Source organism: Electrona antarctica (assembly GCF_951216825.1).
Source record: "Electrona antarctica genome assembly, contig: scaffold_213, whole genome shotgun sequence".
NCBI classification, from domain to species: Eukaryota; Metazoa; Chordata; class Actinopteri; order Myctophiformes; family Myctophidae; genus Electrona; species Electrona antarctica.
Genome location: NW_027637035.1, coordinates 210,746 through 230,334, shown reverse-complemented (window position 1 = coordinate 230,334; position 19,589 = coordinate 210,746). Strand labels below are relative to the sequence as shown.

At 41.5% G+C, this 19,589-nt stretch overlaps 1 protein-coding gene across 1 annotated transcript; it reads left to right on the top strand.

Moving 5' to 3' along the window:
• The first annotated feature begins 656 nt into the window (after nt 1–656).
• Nucleotides 657–18,162, top strand: LOC306919219 (GTPase IMAP family member 8-like). The gene is made up of 11 exons (XM_079532039.1): nt 657–715; nt 5,285–5,376; nt 5,657–6,364; nt 8,446–9,120; nt 10,926–11,317; nt 12,598–12,679; nt 14,584–14,654; nt 15,874–15,985; nt 16,605–16,732; nt 17,066–17,451; nt 17,756–18,162. Exons 2-11 carry the CDS (start codon nt 5,304–5,306, stop codon nt 17,886–17,888), a joined length of 2,760 nt encoding a protein of 919 aa, XP_079388165.1. The 5' UTR covers nt 657–715; nt 5,285–5,303; the 3' UTR covers nt 17,889–18,162.
• Nucleotides 18,163–19,589: the final 1,427 nt, after the last annotated feature.

Sequence of the window (19,589 nt, the reverse complement as noted above, 5' to 3'; positions counted from 1 at the left end):
ACAATGTGGGACAGACAGGGTCTCAATTTGAACACTGATGCCTGTCAGTCACAATGTGGGACAGACAGGGTCTCAATTTGAACACTGATGCCTGTCAGTCACAATGTGGGACAGACAGGGTCTCAATGTGAACACTGATGCCTGTCAGTCACAATGTGGGGCAGGGTCTCAATTTGAACACTGATGCCTGTCAGTCACAATGTTGGGCAGGGTCTCAATGTGAACACTGATGCCTGTCAGTCACAATGTGGGACAGACGGGGTCTCAATGTGAACACTGATGCCTGTCAGTCACAATGTGGGACAGACAGGGTCTCAATGTGAACACTGATGCCTGTCAGTCACAATGTGGGACAGGGTCTCAATTTGAAGGGACGCCTGAAAAGGGGGACGTCTGGTGTGTGTGTGTGTGTGTGTGTGTGTGTGTGTGTGTGTGTGTGTGTGTGTGTGTGTGTGTGTGTGTGTGTGTGTGTGTGTGTGTGTGTGTGTGTGTGTGTGTGTGTGTGTGTGTGTGTGTGTGTGTGTGTGTGTGTGTGTGTGTGTGTACCATTTACAGCAACAATGACGTGTTGTGAGTGACATCATCAGTGACATCATCAGTTGTGTACTTTTATCCACATGAATGATTGACACTTTCCTCTTGATTGACAGGATTGACCTGACGGTGGAGGAGTGACGTTTACCGTCTGGACTCATTTCTACAACACTTTAATAAGGTAACACTCTGAGTGACACCTGTCAATCATTACTAATCATTACTAATGCCATTAAATTAAGTTTTATAGATTATAGTAAATGGTGGATGTGCATTACAGGGCTGCCCAAAAGGGAGATATAATCTCCACCTGGCTCGCTGATAACAAACCATCTTTACACCTGGGAAAAACTGAATCCATTCTATTTGGATCAAATAGTAATCTCAGCTAGGCTGATCGCGTCTTGATTAGAGTGCGTGGCAATATTATCACACGAAAAGATTAAATTACCTACCTAGGTTCCATCCTGGAGGCAAATCTTCCCGGTGATTAAAATGGCCACCAACGTCATCAAAAAAAGTCAACCAAAGAACAAGATTCCTTTACAGGATCTCCTCACTGGTCAACAAAAACACCTTGAAGACCCTAACAGGAGCCCTCATACAAGGTTTCTCTTCCTCCTGGTACCACAGCACCTCAAAGGCCCTTAAAACAAGGCTCCAGACTTCCCAAAACAAACTGGTCAGGCTACTACTTGGCCTCACTCCCCGAACCCACCTCACCCCTGCACACTTTGACAGGCTGGAATGGGCTTAGGGTTGACGACAGAGTACAGCATCTTGCAATGGGTCTGGTCCACATGATTCGATACGGTACCCTCACATGTGCTCCCTGTGTCCCCGCCTAGGGTAGGTACTTTCACATGTTCTCCCCGTGCCCCCTATAGGGTAGGTACCCTCATTGTTCTCCCCGTGTCCCCTAGGGTAGGTACCCTCACATGTTCCCCCCTGTGTCCCCTAGGGTAGGTACCCTCACATGTTCTCCCCGTGTCCCCTAGGGTAGGTACCCTCACATGTTCTCCCCGTGTCCCCTAGGGTAGGTACCCTCACATGTTCTCCTCGTGTCCCCTAGGGTAGGTACCCTCACATGTTCTCCCCGTGTCCCCTAGGGTAGGTACCCTCACATGTTCTCCCCGTGTCCCCTAGGGTAGGTACCCTCACATGTTCTCCCTGTGTCCCCTAGGGTAGGTACACTCACAAAGGGGAAATGAACTGGTCGGAATAACGTGTTCCTTCCACGCGCTACGTCCAACCAGGGAAACTCCCCCCTGTCAGGTGAAAAGAAGCAGCTTGGACTCCTCATGCATAGAAGGAAGCATGAGGTCAGTCCGCTGCCCCCCCAGGTGGTCAGAGTAAGTGTAGCACCCAGGATTATGGCAGGGGTGGGCCACTTTGATGATGGAGAGAGCCATTATATTTCCATACTCACTCCAGAGGACCACATTGCATGCATGTCGTAGCAATTTGCTATATTTGACTTGAAATCCTGAATAATGTTTTGTTATTTTTAATTGGGATCCTGAAAAGTAATTCTAACTAAATACAAATATATTGGAAATAAAAAAGACAATAACATTATTTGTAATACTACTCAGCAAGCTACTAATAAAGTTAAGCGTTACGTTAAACTTTGGCTATTGAAAAATAGCAGATCTACAAACTTGTAGGTCTGCTATTTTTGAAAAATCGTTAAAATGTGCCTCAAATCTTTCAGAAAATTGTCATGATTTAGAAAACATTTTTTTTAAATTTCGACGTCAGGCCTGAATGGGTTAATCGGTAACATAATCGGAATCGGCCATATCGGCCATAAAAATGCCATATCGGATCGGTCTCAAAATAATACAGATTATTTAATCGGTTTTCACCAACAAAAACATTAAAAAATGATTCTACATGTAATGTGTGTACTCATCTCATTCAGTATAGTCAGTTGTGAGAACAGATACTTGGAAAAGAGTACATGCTATTTATTTATTGATAGAATACTTTATTATCTATAGGCTTGTTTCCATTGTGGTCCTCTGTAGAATATCGGAATCGGTCAGAATCGGTATCGGCAGGTATGACCCTGCAAATCGGTTATCGGTCATAATTCGTTTCCGTTGTGGTCCTCTGTAAAATATCGGTTATCGGTCATAATTTCATTATCGTGCAGCCTTATTATTTTTCGGTGTGTAGATCTTGCTGAGCTGGTCATTTTGAAAGTGTGTCTCAAGTCAAAGTGTGGGGCAGCCCTGATGTACAGTTTACTGTACTGTACTGTACTGTACTGTACTCTGTACTGTACTGTACTGTACTGTACTGTACTGTCATCCAATTTTCAATGTAGGCTTTTAGCAGACGCTCTTAATCCAGAGTGATTTAACATGAAGTTAAGACATCCAGTTATGAACTGTTCACTCTGCTAGTGTGTCAAACTGTACCGGAGCATCAGACTACCCATCACGCTATATGTCTATTGTCTGCACTAACATTACACTGATGAAAAACAAAATAAAACATAAATAAAATAAACTGTGTCTCCACATCATATGAACTGACGAAATGAATTAAAACAATATAAACTAACAGCTCTCAATCCAGCAGACTGAGTGCAGGAATGTTGATATTGTCAATGTTTGCTGTTTAGTTTGTTCTGGTCCAAAACATGGAAGTCCAAAATGTCCACTTATGGATAAGAGTGAATGGATTGGTATAAAACTTACTGAACACCAGTGGTGGAAAAAGTACTCACATGTTTTACTTAAGTAAAAGTATCAATACCGCCTTGTGGAACTACTAAGGGGCGACTCACACCTTTCGATCTAGCATACAACATTGATGCATGCTTGTTGTATGAATGTTGTAAGTGTCATGGCCGCCCCAATGCATTTCCAATGAAAGTCACATGGTTTGATACAACATTTTGGACTACAAGCTGTTGTATGGCTTTCGGCTGTGTTTCGACTGCCCCCCTCCCCCTCATACAACACAAATGTTGTGTCAAACCATGTGACTCCCATTGGAAATGCATTGCGAGCTTGCATCAGCTATACATCTCATACAACAAGCATACAGCAATCTGTTGCGACCGTGTGAGTCGCCCCTAAGTCTGGAATTTAAAACGTACCAAAAGTAGAAAGTACTCATTATGCAGGATATTCCACAAGTTCATCTTTTGAAACTCTAGCAGATCTACAAGCTCACAATGCCACGGTGCCGCATTGTGAGCTGGTAGATCTGCTATTTTCAAATGAACGAAATGTATATATAGGGCTGACGTGGGAGTAATCGTCTTGTAGTAATAATCAGAATCTACTAAGTAAAGTAGACTAGAGGTTTCTAATAATTGTAGTGGAGTCAAACAAGTACAATATCTGCCTCTGAGATGTAGTGGAGTAGAAGTAACATTATTGGAAATTGAAAATTCTCAAGTACAAATACCTCAAAATTGTACTTACAGTAAGTACAGTACTTGAGTACATGTATACTTTCCACCACTGCTGAACACATCCATAATGAATGCTCATCACCTTGTCTCTGGCGCCCCCGTCAGGCCAAAGTCTCACACACATACATGTGTCTGGAACAGCTTCACAAAATGTTTATACATCACTTCTATGACATCATTAGCTCAGTTCTGGACAATGTGTTGTTTTTCTACTATTGTTTATAAATCACTTCTCTGACATCTCTGACAGGCTCAACTTATGTAACTTAGATAGATGTAGACATAGCACTATTTAGTATACGCATCATTTCATTATATAGATATTCCACTGTTAGGTTCTTAGCTTACGTAGAATCCATGATGACTATTTCTATGTATGTGATGTATTACCATGTGTTGTTCTATTGTTCTATTTCTATGTATGTGATGTATTACGATGTGGTGTTCTATTGTTCTATTTCTATGTATGTGATGTATTACCATGTGTTGTTCTATTGTTCTATTTCTATGTAGGTGATGTATCACCATGTGTTGTTCTATTGTTCTATTTCTATGTATGTGATGTATTACGATGTGTTGTTCTATTGTTCTATTTCTATGTATGTGATGTATTACGATGTGTTGTTCTATTGTTCTATTTCTTTGTATGTGATGTATTACGATGTGTTGTTCTATTGTTATATTTCTATGTGTGTGATGTATTACGATGTGTTGTTCTATTGTTCTATTTCTATGTATGTGATGTATTACGATGTGTTGTTCTATTGTTCTATTTCTATGTATGTGATGTATTACGATGTGTTGTTCTATTGTTCTATTTCTATGTATGTGATGTATTACGATGTGTTGTTCTTGTTTACTGTAAATCACTCTGGATTAAGAGCATCTGATAAATGCATAAATTGTAAATTAGGTCAGTTCTGGTCAATGTGTTTTTTTTCCTACTCTTATCTTCAACATTGTAACTGTTTTTATGCATTTATCTTGTGTTTTAGTTGAGCTGTCATTACGGATTCATGCTTTATTTATCTTGTGTTTAGTTGAGCTGTCATTACTGATTCAAGCTTTATTTATCTTGTGTTTTAGTTGAGCTGTCATTATTGATTCAAGCTTTATTTATCTTGTGTTTTAGTTGAGCTGTCATTAAGGATTCAAGCTTTATTTATAATTAGTGATTTATTGGTGACTGCTGTGTTTCTATTGTAATCTTACCACGGCTGTCCCTCGTTGTTCTCTGAGTTTAAATAGAGGTTATAATGATACTGTATGGTTTATTAATGTCATTAATATATATAATAATGATGATTATTATTATAGGTGTTTCCAGTTCGCTACAATGTGGAAACGTGACGTTGGCTCAGGATGGAGGAAACAACAGAGAGGGATTCAGACCAGCAGCTCTTCAGCAGGTGAAACGTGTGTGTGTGTGTGTGTGTGTGTGTGTGTGTGTGTGTGTGTGTGTGTGTGTGTGTGTGTGTGTGTGTGTGTGTGTGTGTGTGTGTGTGTGTGTGTGTGTGTGTGTGTGTGTGTGTGTGTGTGTGTGTGTGTGTGTGTGTGTGTGTGTGTGTGTGTGTGTGTGTGTGTGTGTGTGTGTGTGTGTGTGTGTGTGTGTGTGTGTGTGTGTGTGTGTGTTATTAAAAAAAAGTCTCATCTGTGATCTTTATCAACATTGTTTATTTTTCCAACCAGGAAAGAACAGCGTTCCTTCAGAACTGAACATTGTTCTGATCGGGGGAAGACATGGAGATGAACCCAGTGGAAAGAGTTCAGTAGGAAACATCATCCTGGGCAGAGAGGCTTTTAGAACAAACACATTCACAACTCAGAGTGTCATGAGACAAGAGTTAGTGTCAGGGAGACAGGTCAGTGTGGTCGACACTCCAGGATGGTTGTTTTATAATCCCCTAGATCTGACCCCAAAACTGACCCAGTTAGAAATCCAACGGAGTGTGAGTCTGTGTCCTCCAGGACCACATGCCTTTGTCCTAGTGGTCAGATTGGACTCCCCATATGCAGGAACAGGGATGTCAGCAGAGGAACATGTGAGATTCCTCCTCAGTGACACAGTGTGGAAACACGCTATTGTGGTGTTCACTGTAGCTGATAAAAACAACATGAGACCTGATCTCATTAGATCTTACTCTGAGTTAAGATATCTCACAGAGAAATGTGAAGGTCGCTTCCATGTCCTTGACATCAGTGACAGAGGAGATGGTGGTCAGGTCACAGAGCTGCTGCAGAAGGTAGATCAGATTGTCCAGAGTAATGGTGGTCACTATGAGACAGAAGAACACGTCTCAGAGGAACTGAAGGAGAAGGAGAGAACTATCAGAAGAAGAGCAGAACAAAGGAGGACACACGCCCAGAAACAACCAACTGGACCTCCAAAACACATTGGTAAGTTTTGTTTTGTTTACTTTGCTTCAGTTACAATTGGCTATTTATTCTAAATTGCATGTTTCTGATGTAAGGAGACTTTACAGTTTGTTTGTTGTTTCATTAAAAATAAATAGATTTATTTTGGACCCGTTGTTTGGAAACAGTGGTTTAACCCTTTAAAACCAGGAGAGCATCTGTGTCATTTTAGTGTTGGCTATTCAAAAAATCTGATCTACAAGCCCGTCACTTTGTGCCGCGCTGCAAGCCTGTAGATCAGTTATTTTTAACAATCGTGAAAGTGTTGGAAACATATTATTATTATTTATTTTTTAACTCAAATGTTCCCTCCTGGGGGTCCCTGGCACTATACATCTTCAGATGGGGGTCCCTGGCACTATACATGTTCAGATGGGGTCCCTGGCACTATACATCTTCAGATGGGGGTCCCTGGCACTAAACATCTTCAGATGGGGGTCCCTGTCACTAAACATCTTCAGATGGGGGTCCCTGGCACTATACATGTTCAGATGGGGGTCCCTGGCACTATACATCTTCAGATGGGGGTCCCTGGCACTATACATCTTCAGATGGGGGTCCCTGGCACTATACATGTTCAGATGGGGGTCCCTGGCACTATACATGTTCAGATGGGGGTCCCTGGCACTATACATGTTCAGATGGGGGTCCCTGGCACTATACATGTTCAGATGGGGGTCCCTGGCACTATACATGTTCAGATGGGGGTCCCTGGCACTATACATCTTCAGATGGGGGTCCCTGGCACTATACATGTTCAGATGGGGGTCCCTGGCACTATACATCTTCAGATGGGGGTCCCTGGCACTATACATGTTCAGATGGGGGTCCCTGGCACTATACATGTTCAGATGGGGGTCCCTGGCACTATACATGTTCAGATGGGGGTCCCTGGCACTATACATCTTCAGATGGGGGTCCCTGTCACTATACATCTTCAGATGGGGGTCCCTGGCACTATACATCTTCAGATGGGGGTCCCTGGCACTAAACATCTTCAGATGGGGGTCCCTGGCACTATACATCTTCAGATGGGGGTCCCTGGCACTATACATCTTCAGATGGGGGTCCCTGGCACTATACATCTTCAGATGGGGGTCCCTGGCACTATACATCTTCAGATGGGGGTCCCTGACACAGTTTAAAACATGTTTTGACAACTACTGGTTAGAAGGAATTTGTAGAATCGTTCTCAGGTGTTAAAGGGTTAAACATGCTAAAATCTAAAAGTTTCCCAAAATAGTGAAAATAGAAGATCTACAAGCTCACAACTCGCCTCGTGTTGGATCCCCAGTTCAAATATGATTATTTTGGGGGGTCCCCAGTTGAAATATGATTATTTTGGGGGGTCCCCAGTTGAAATATGATTATTTTGGGGGGTCCCCCAGTTCAATATGATTATTTTGGGGGGTCCCCCAGTTCAATATGATTATTTTGGGGGGTCCCCAGTTGAAATATGATTATTTTGGGGGTCCCCAGTTCAATATGATTATTTTGGGGGTCCCCAGTTCAATATGATTATTTTGGGGGGTCTGAATCACTGGTTTTGTTGAGGAAAAAAATATTATAAAAACATATAAAGGTGAATAGCCGATCTACAAGCTCACAACACGGTGCAACATGACACGTTGTGAGCTTGTAGATCAGCTATTTCCCCAGAATAGGGTTAATGTGGTTAAGCACTTTATACTTCATCATTATGACAAATAGCGAAAATAGCCGATCTACAAGTTCACAACGCGTTGCAATGGGACGCATTGTGAGCTTGTAGATCAGCTATCTTCATTTTTTTGGGGAACCTTTTTTTAACAATAACATTTCACCAACAAATAAAATTGTAGATCTTCTATTTTCACTACTGTAGTGTGAAGCAGGTCGTTATATTACAGCAACAATGTATTTTGTAATGTGACAAATGTGAAAACAGCTGATTTACAAGCTCACAATGTGTCATGTTGAGAAGCAATATGAGCTTGTAGATCGGCTATTTTAGCTTTTAAAACAACAAAAACGTTGAAGATGTTGTTAAACAAAGTGAAAGTAAACAATGTTTTCTCTGACAGGACGGACCAACCTCAGGATTGTGGTGTTGGGAAGGCAGTGCTCTGGGAAGAGTTCAGCAGGAAACACCATTCTGACAGGAGGTGGTTTTAAAGCAGATCGGAGGTCAGTGCAGTGTGAGGTGAGACAGGGCAGCGTGGCAGGGAGACATGTGACAGTGGTGGACTCACCAGGCTGGTACTACAACCGTCCACTACAGCACACCTCAGAGATGGACAGACTGGAGATCCAGGACAGTGTGTCTCTCTGTCCTCCTGGACCACATGCTGTCCTTCTGGCCGTTCCTCTTCGTGAAGCATTCACCAAAGCACAGAGAGTAGCATTAGAGGAACACATGAGCCTTCTGCCACAGAGCCTCTCTATAGTTCTGTTCACCCATGGAGACCTTCTGGGAGAACGAAGCATTGAGCAGCACATTGAGGCTGAAGGAGAAGACCTCCGCTGGCTTGTTGAACGATGTGGGAACAGGTACCATGTCTTCAACAACCAGAAGAGAGATGTCAGTCAGGTCACACAGCTTCTAGAGAAGATAGATGAGATGTTGTCAGGAAACACAGGTGGACACTGTGAAGTTGATGGAGACGTTTGTGAGAAGAGGTCAGCGAGGAAGAGGAACATGGAGGAACGTGTCCAGACACTGACCAGGAAACTGACCGCTCTGAACCCTCTGCCTGAAGGTAGTCTGTCTGTCTGTCTGTCTGTCTGTCTGTCTGTCTGTCTGTCTGTCTGTCTGTCTGTCTGTCTGTCTGTCTGTCTGTCTGTCTGCCTGCCTGCCTGCCTGCCTGCCTGCCTGCCTGCCTGCCTGTCTGTCTGTCTGTCTGTCTGTCTGTCTGTCTGTCTGTCTGCCTGCCTGCCTGCCTGTCTGCCTGTCTGTCTGTCTGTCTGTCTGTCTGTCTGCCTGCCTGCCTGCCTGTCTGTCTGTCTGTCTGTCTGTCTGTCTGTCTGTCTGTCTGTCTGACAGACAGACAGACAGGTCTTTGTACAGTACAGCCATGGAAAAAGAAATACATTTTTAAACTACATCTTAATGTAGATTAGAGGAACTGAGAGTAACATCAGTAAAGCAGCAACTCATAAAGTATTTATGTAAATATTGTATTGATTTTTGGTTTGTATTCTCAATGTTAATGAATTAATGTTATTAATAATTCATATAACTCTAAATTCATATAACGCTGAATTTCACCAGTGTTAAGTAGCACAATGTGTCACATCGCAACACGTTGAGAGCTTGTAGATCGGCTATTTTTGAACAAAGTAACCAGTAACTAAAACTGTAAAATAATAACTGTAGTGAAGTAAAAGTATAATATTTCCCTCTGAGATGTAGTGGAGTAGAAGTATGACGTATCAAAATGGTAAAGTAAAACTACCTCACATGTGTACTCACTAAGAACATCACCTGAGTAAATGTACTTAGTTACTTTACACCAGTGGTTCTCAAAGTGGGGTCCGGGGACCCCCAGGGGTCCTTGAGGGGGTTCCAAGAGGTCCCACTGCAACATGTTCCATATGTTATACGTTGGTTAGTCATTAATAGTCACTTTGTGCTGTGTGTGTGTGTGTGCTGTGTGTGTGTGTGTGTGTGTGTGTGTGTGTGTGTGTGTGTGTGTGTGTGTGTGTGTGTGTGTGTGTGTGTGTGTGTGTGTGTGTGTGTGTGTGTGTGTGTGTGTGTGTGTGTGTGTGTGTGTGTGTGTGTGTGTGTGTGTGTGTGTGTGTGTGTCAGGAGAACGTCAAAGTCTATCAGATGTCAGGTTGGTGGTGGCTGGAGGGAAGCAGGCTGACAGGAACAGAGCTGGAAACATCATTCTGCACCACAATGTGTTTACAGTAACTCCATACAAGGTGAGTAATAATTATGATCTGAATGAGATGTTATAATGAATGATCTCACAGTAAACAGTAAAGACATTAAATATAAATGTTTTATGATGATAATGTGAAAGTATCTGCTGCCATGAATGTTGAACCACTTCCACCCTGGTGTCCTAATCATTTTACATACCCCCCCCCCCCCGCTATATTCCTGCATTGTTCGAAAATAGCAGATCTACAAGCTCACAACCTGTCACTTATAGGGACACATTGTGAGCTTGTAGATGATGATCTGCTATTTTCGAGAAGCCAAAACATGAAATAGGGCATTACACCCTTCAGAGCCTTTCTCACAGATTTACCCCTTATGACTAAACCTTTTGGCCATTTCTTTACTATTTTGAAAGAAAAAAAAAAGTGTAGTAGAAGTAATAATTATCAAACAATTTAACAAGTACATTTTTCTGTGATCTGTATTAGCTAACTGTCACTGTTAGCTATTCTGTTTACTTACATAGTATCTCTATTCTGATAGTGATTATTAATTAAGACTAACATACAGTAAACCTCATATTCCAGGAGTTTAAAACCCAGCCTAAACTGACAGAATGTGTCAGACAACAGAGACGAGATGCTGACAGAACAGTGAGTGTGGTGATGTGTCCAGACTGGTCGACTACACCTCCATCCCAGAAGACCAAAGACGTCCTTCTACACGGTGTGACTCTGTGTTCTCCTGGACCCCACGCTGTCCTGGTGACGGTCGATGTCAAGTCCAGATTCTGTGAAGCTGACAGGAGATCAGTGGAGGAACACATGGAGCTGCTGGGGCACACAGTCTGGAGACACGCTCTGGTTCTGTTCATGTGGGGATGGTGGCTGGGAGGGAGACGTGTTGAGGAGTACATCGAGTCTGAAGGAGAACCTCTGAGGAGGATCCTGGAGAAATGTGGCTACAGGTACCATGTTCTAGGTGGTCTCAAGTGGGACATTTCAGAGGTAACACCGCTGATGGAGAAAACAGAAGACATGGTGACGAGGAACAGAGGACACTTCAAGGTGGGACATGAGACAAACATGACACTGTTTGAAAGACTGAAAATAAATAAAACATTTACTGCTGAAGAATGATAAGATAATGTATTAATCCCTGTGGGGGAATTCAGATGCCGAAGCAGTAAGTGTAAAACACAAGACAGGTACAGATGAGAGTAGAGAGATAAGAAAAGATAAAATAAAAACAAAATAAAATAAATTGAGTTAGAATGGAACAGACGAGAAGAATAAAAGAAGACAGAGGAGATGAGAGAGGAAGTTGTATAGTTTGTGGAGACGCAGACACTGGACCTAATGACCTGTCTGAGGGTTTGTCTAACACGTCTTATATACAGCACGACTAATTCATTATCTACTCAGAGAACTTTATAGTTCTCTGAACTTCATTTAATATTTACATTTATTCATTATGTCAAGCTTCATATGGAGCTTTTCATTAACGAATTGACAGTCCTAGAAAAGCTACACCTTTGATAGAGTATAACTTTACAAACTCTACTTCTTTACAAAACATTTATAATAACAGACAAAATGTACAGTAAATTTATATATATATACATATAACAAACGCATATGGTTCCTGAGAGACTACTGATCATTCCCTCCAAATCTATTTACTGTTAAGTTTATCATGAATTGATCGCCCATAACCCAGACATAATGCTTATCAATTAGTATAAATGATAGTTAATAATATTGATGGCGTGGTTGTAAATTGTCCTGTTTTCAAAATATTTGTATTTTTTTATTTATTTTTTACCCAGGAGTCAGATATGATTGTGAATAAGTGATTGAACATTCATAGTGAAATAATAACAACAACAACAACAAGAGGCCATACTAAATATAAGCAGTTAACAAAGATATTGTGAGTTGAGATATTGTGAGTTGAGAATTAAAATAGGCTACAACAACTGTAATTCAGCGATTTGATCTGGAAAGTTTAGCTTTGGAAATGTGTGCTCTGTGAACGATACATAGACACACATAGAAGTGAGGATGGAACGATACATAGACACACATATAGAAGTGAGGATGGAACCCCACATAGACACACGTATAGAAGTGAGGATGGAACCCCACATTTCGTCAGACAGTGTCTTCCCCAAATCAATCTCATCTTGTCTGTTGGAGAACCTTTTAACAACGACATTTCGGCTCTTTTAACAAACTATCAGAACTACCCCAGAGGTGGATGGTCAATACTAGATGAAAACATTACGTTGTATTTTAAAACTGATTGTAAATAGATATAAATAAATCTTCTTTTGTTCTACATACAGCGTGACGAGTCCAGCAGGGTGACAGCAGCAGCAGCTAGACTCTCTACTGGATTGAATACTGGAGGTGTGATGCAGGTTGCAGGTTAGTCTAGTTTATAATATCATTCAAACTATTATCACACATGCGTCGTGCGTGCGTTGTGCGTGAATGTGTTGTGTGTGTGTGGGGGGGTGGGACCGCATGTAATTCAGACAGGGCATTAGTCTGACATGCGTCCGCATGTCTGACCCGGTGCTTGCGGTTATGGTTAGGTTAGGAGATGAGGTGGGTTGTCATTTGTGTGTGTGGGAGAGGAGGGGGAGGGTTAACTTGTGAGGGAGTTAAGAGTGGAAAAAAGATGGTCTGTCAACCAATACACACACCATATTTAACGTTAAATGTCTTAGGGATCAATCAAATAATTTCAAAAACAGCATGTTCACTGACAAAGTCGGAATCAAGTGATGATTTAAAGCCAGTGCTACAGTAGTCATAACTACCTGATGCATGGATTTAAAGCCAGTGCTACAGTAGTCATAACTACCTGATGCATGGATTTAAAGCCAGTGCTACAGTAGTCATAACTACCTGATGCATGGATTTAAAGCCAGTGCTACAGTAGTCATAACTACCTGATTCATGCCCACTTTACATAAGGGAACTCAAAGGCAGCACATTCATCTGACCTCTACTGTCACTATTCACTAATGCTCACATCTGTATTGTTGTCTGTAGGCCAGACTACAGTGTAATGTAACTATGTATTAATTGTCTGTAGGCCAGACTACAGTGTAATGTAACTATGTATTAATTGTCTGTAGGCCAGACTACAGTGTAATGTAACTATGTATTAATTGTCTTTAGGCCAGACTACAGTGTAATGTAACTATGTATTGTTGTCTGTAGGCCAGACTACAGTGTAATGTAACTATGTATTGTTGTCTGTAGGCCAGACTACAGTGTAATGTAACTATGTATTGTTGTCTGTAGGCCAGACTACAGTGTAATGTAACTATATGTATTAATTGTCTGTAGGCCAGACTACAGTGTAATGTAACTATATGTATTGTTGTCTGTAGGCCAGACTACAGTGTAATGTAACTATGTATTAATTGTCTGTAGGCCAGACTACAGTGTAATGTAACTATGTATTAATTGTCTGTAGGCCAGACTACAGTGTAATGTAACTATGTATTAATTGTCTGTAGGCCAGACTACAGTTTAATGTAACTATATGTATTGTTGTCTGTAGGCCAGACTACAGTGTAATGTAACTATGTATTAATTGTCTGTAGGCCAGACTACAGTGTAATGTAACTATATGTATTAATTGTCTGTAGGCCAGACTACGGTGTAATGTAACTATATGTATTAATTGTCTGTAGGCCAGACTACAGTGTAATGTAACTATGTATTAATTGTCTGTAGGCCAGACTACAGTGTAATGTAACTATATGTATTAATTGTCTGTAGGCCAGACTACAGTGTAATGTAACTATGTATTAATTGTCTGTAGGCCAGACTACAGTGTAATGTAACTATATGTATTAATTGTCTGTAGGCCAGACTACAGTGTAATGTAACTATATGTATTGTTGTCTGTAGGCCAGACTACAGTGTAATGTAACTATGTATTAATTGTCTGTAGGCCAGACTACAGTGTAATGTAACTATATGTATTAATTGTCTGTAGGCCAGACTACAGTGTAATGTAACTATATGTATTAATTGTCTGTAGGCCAGACTACAGTGTAATGTAACTATATGTATTAATTGTCTGTAGGCCAGACTACAGTGTAATGTAACTATATGTATTAATTGTCTGTAGGCCAGACTACAGTGTAATGTAACTATATGTATTAATTGTCTGTAGGCCAGACTACAGTGTAATGTAACTATGTATTAATTGTCTGTAGGCCAGACTACAGTGTAATGTAACTATATGTATTAATTGTCTGTAGGCCAGACTACAGTGTAATGTAACTATATGTATTCATTGTCTGTAGGCCAGACTACGCCATCCCTCCCAGAAGAGCAGAGTCTTCCAAACACAGAGCTTGACTCAGATCTTGTTGAGGTAAAACCTTTGAGAGAATAACGAATTAATTAGCGATGGAATATAATCTGTAATTGTATCAGTTTATGTATTCCTCATATTATTCTTTCCACAGCTTTAGTGTAGGGAGTCTTCTATTGTTGGTCATGATGAGTGACACCTGTCAGTATTAAATATATATCACATACATTTAGATCTACAGCACTTGCACTTGACTCTGAATGAAGAGCATCTCTCATTGTTCTCCTACTGTAGAAGTTACAGTAACAGACATTATCCATCTAGACAAAGTTAGATTGATTTCTGAAAAGATGAACAGAAGTTCACCACACTTTGGCCAATTGTTGTTTTGCCGTTTTGACGCAATAATCTACACTACAGTATCAGCACGTTCCTATTGCACAACACTTTACAATAATCTACACTACAGTATCAGCACGTTCCTATTGCACAACACTTTACAATAATCTACACTACAGTATCAGCACGTTCCTATTGCACAACACTTTAAAATAATCTACACTACAGTATCAGCACGTTCCTATTGCACAACACTTTACAATAATCTACACTACAGTATCAGCACGTTCCTATTGCACAACACTTTAAAATAATCTACACTACAGTATCAGCACGTTCCTATTGCACAACACTTTACAATAATCTACACTACAGTATCAGCACGTTCCTATTGCACAACACTTTACAATAATCTACACTACAGTATCAGCACGTTCCTATTGCACAACACTTTACAATAATCTACACTACAGTATCAGCACGTTCCTATTGCACAACACTTTACAATAATCTACACTACAGTATCAGCACGTTCCTATTGCACAACACTTTACAATAAGAGACAAATAAATCACGTTCCTATTGCACAACACTTTAAAATAAGAGACAAAGAAATCACGCCCCCATTTTCTATAGAATGTCCTAGATTACTGTATATAATCGTTGGGAATAATAATTATGATTTCAATAGATTGATCGGAGCTGAGCTACCTTTTTAGGTATCTACTGAAACGTCTCTCTCTCTCTCTCTGTGTGTGTGTGTGTGTGTGTGTGTGTGTGTGTGTGTGTGTGTGTGTGTGTGTGTGTGTGTGTGTGTGTGTGTGTGTGTGTGTGTGTGTGTGTGTGTGTGTGTGTGTGTGTGTGTGTGTGTGTGTGTGTGTGTGTGTGTGTGTGTGTGTGTGTGTGTGTGTGTGTGTGTGTGTGTGTGTGTGTCCTACAGAATGAATACTACACACTGACCCATACCCCACGTGGGACGTGTCTGATCATCAACAACGAGATATTCACCGTGGACGAGCTGAATGACCGACCAGGAACTCTGAAAGACCAGGGTTCGTATCCATGCTTTAGTGATCTGATCTAATCTATTTCTGATAGTCAATTAAGGCCTTTGATCAAAGGTTAGTGGTCCTGGTTGTACCACAGCTGAGTGGTTAGTGGTCCTGGTTGTACCACAGCTGAGTGGTTAGTGGTCCTGGCGGTACCACAGCTGAGTGGTTAGTGGTCCTGGTTGTACCACAGCTGAGTGGTTAGTGGTCCTGGCGGTACCACAGCTGAGTGGTTAGTGGTCCTGGCGGTACCACAGCTGAGTGGTTAGTGGTCCTGGCGGTACCACAGCTGAGTGGTTAGTGGTCCTGGCGGTACCACAGCTGAGTGGTTAGTGGTCCTGGCGGTACCACAGCTGAGTGGTTAGTGGTCCTGGCGGTACCACAGCTGAGTGGTTAGTGGTCCTGGCGGTACCACAGCTGAGTGGTTAGTGGTCCTGGCGGTACGATTCCAGGCCAGGCCAGCAATGTGTCCATGTGTGTCCCTGAGCAAGACTACTACTACTACAAAATATACAGTGACAAAAAAAACACCCCCCAAAGAGTGGGGAGTATTCTATCTTCTATAAAACATTCTCTCTCTCTCTCTCTCTCTCTCTCTCTCTCCCCTCATGGTGTCACACAGAGGAACTGAGAAAGGTGTTCTCCAAGCTGGGCTTTGAGGTGGAGGTACGCTCCGACAAGACAGCGGATGGCATCCGTCGTGTGTTGAAAGAACTGGGAGGACAGGATTTCAGGGAGGCAGATGCTTTGGTAGGAGGTGTTGAACATCTACAGAGGTGTCAGTCCTTCCCTGTGCATTGGCCTGTTTTAGTCTAGTAGCTGCAGAGCCCATAGAGCCCCATTGTGAACCCGGACATGTTGAGTACATGTTTTCGTAATTGGCATAATATGTGACCACATATATGGTCACATATTATGCCAATTATGAAAATTGCTCAACATATGCAAGTTAGCATCCGGCAGTTTCTACATGCTGGGGACCCATACTCAACATTTCTAACATAAAACGTTGGTTTACTCAACATGTCCGGGTTCACTTTTTGGCTACTAGGCCTTTCATTGTGCCTCTTTCATTGACATCAGGTGGTGTGTGTGCTGTCTCACGGCGACACGGGATGCGTGTTGGGTTCGGATGGTGAGAAGGTTTCTCTCAGAGAGTTGACTCAGCCCTTCAGAAGCAGGAACGCTCCCACCTTGGCAGGGAAGCCCAAGCTGTTCTTCATCCAGGCGTGCCAGGGGAGCGACTACCAGCGGGGGGTGTTGCTGCCACCCCCGCCACCCAGCGGGGGACAGGACGACACACTACAGGAAGACTCTGTCTCGTTACATCAGGACGAAATGGTTCCAAACGACGCAGACTTCCTGATGGGCATGTCGACCGTGGAGGATTGCAAAGCATTCCGGGACAAGAAGAAAGGTTCCATCTACATCCAGGAGCTGTGTGAACAGCTTGAGAAAAGAGCAGTCAGGTGAGACGGAGGTTTCAACATCTGTCAGCTTGACTTGACGAGCCTTTAACAATAAATGTTCATCTGTTCTAAGTAGAACGCTTCCTTCTTTTATTATTTTGTTTACAAAATAAGCCATTGGGAGGAGAATACCAGTAGATAATTGTATTTATTTAGTGATGTTGATTGAAGGTTCTGAAAGAGTTTTATAAATTCCCTCTGCGTTATTATGAGATCTCACACAGAGAAGTGATTTTCACATCCTCCTCACAACAGAATAAACATTCTTCCTAATGTAACGTTCTACTCCACTGTTTCCTGACAGAGGAGATGACATCGTCAGCGTCCTGACAGCCGTGAACCGGGAGGTGGGCAGAAGACGTTTGAAGACGTACAAACAAATGCCAGAAATCCGCCGTAACACCCTGACCAAGACACTCGTCCTCAAATTCATCTGAGACAACGAGACCGTACAGCTTCCAAGTATGACCACACGTTGACCATTTCTCTACTAGATGCTTCATATTAGTTTTGTTTATGAAGTGGGAACTCTCGTCTTGTTTTTAAAAGTGCCTTAAACCTAAAACATGACTTGTCAGTGACGTATCACGGACACAACGCACAGGCGTGAGCGGCACTTCTGCATAGTCTGTATTCTATGTCTATGACTTGGCCACACAAACTGTGCACAAAGTTATAGTCAATTTGCATGAGTGGAATTAAGAGAATTGTAATATAGGATAAGTTAAGTAAGGGATAATGTATGGCTTGATACACAAATTAATAAATAGACCCAAAAGTGACAACAAAGCAAAGTACTTCTTTGCTTACTTGCTTGAAAGTATTCCAAGTTGGCAACGAGTCGCCTCAGAAACAAGGAAGTGAGTGTTGATCAAATGGAATAGAATACATTTACGGTTACTTATATTGTCTATTTATCACTTCAAATGTTTTCAAAGCATGATGTTTAGTTAAATGACATTGTGTGTGTGTTTACATGGCTGTCATGTTGGGCACAGTGTAAAATCCAAGCACACAGCAGGTGCTCCGAGGGTTTGATTAGACGGTCTGTTATAGAGCGGAGCGGTCATTATCCAGAAATAGATAACACACAGCTGAATTCAGCGATTGACCAATCAGAATCAAGCATTCAACCAAGCCGTGTAATAATGACAAATAAACCTTCTTGATTCTATGACCATATTAATATTACTATAAGGAAATGTACCTGATCTTTGGAGTTTGGGTTCAAAGGTCACAAGTATAATCTTCAGGGAGTGATGGTGGGCTTTAGGTGAAGGTAGAGACCTTATGTCGACATTCTTCAATTCATGTTTTATTTATTTTTCTCACACCTGTGATTGATATAAACTGATCTAAGGAGTTGATTATAGTCTTTTTATATTATATTTTTTTACTAAACGGAAACCAGCCAATCAGAATGAAGGAATGAGACTAGCTGTTTTCAACCTACCCTAAAGGACCAGATACAACTAAAGGGTGTCTCCTTCAGGAACGCCATCCTGGGTCCTTTTGGTTGCTCTGAAATGTTTTGTATTTTTCTATAATGTATATACAGTAGATTATGTAACTTTTGAAAATGTTAATTTTGGTTCATGTTTGGGTCATGGTCGATGCTACATACAAAACAAATCACACTTGTGTGAAGTGAGCAGTGCCTTTCAGACAGACAGACAGACAGACAGACAGACAGACAGACAGACAGACAGACAGACAGACAGACAGACAGACAGACAGGGCTGTCCATTGGAGCGGCTGCACTGCTCAAGAATCTGAAAGATTTTATGTTTCTGTTTATCTCTTTTTTTCCTTTTTTTTCCATTGTATTGTTCTGTTTTTATTTCTGATGATATGGATCTCTCCTGGGCCTGAAATAAATAAAGGATTGAATGAAATCAAACTGAATTATTGGTGGAATTAGACTATGATGATGCATGGAAATGTATTCTGTAAGGTTACAATTTACAAGCAAACGATCAAAATAACAATTCTTCTACATTCTCCACCATACAATTGGAAAATGGTAAATTAAGTAATACTGCTGTTTAAAAATACTTTAACTCTTGAGAGCGTGACATGAAACCAAATGGTTTAATTTTACACTCTCTAGAGTTTACAGATCTCATAAGGGTCCATTT

Bases quoted from the DNA above. Each gene is read 5' to 3' on its own strand.
- LOC306919219 (XM_079532039.1), top strand. From the start codon at position 5,304: ATGTGGAAACGTGACGTTGGCTCAGGATGGAGGAAACAACAGAGAGGG. The intron at 5,377-5,656 runs GTGAAACGTGTG...TTTTCCAACCAG, and splicing joins GACCAGCAGCTCTTCAGCAG to GAAAGAACAGCGTTCCTTCA. The intron at 16,733-17,065 runs GTAGGAGGTGTT...CATTGACATCAG, and splicing joins TCAGGGAGGCAGATGCTTTG to GTGGTGTGTGTGCTGTCTCA.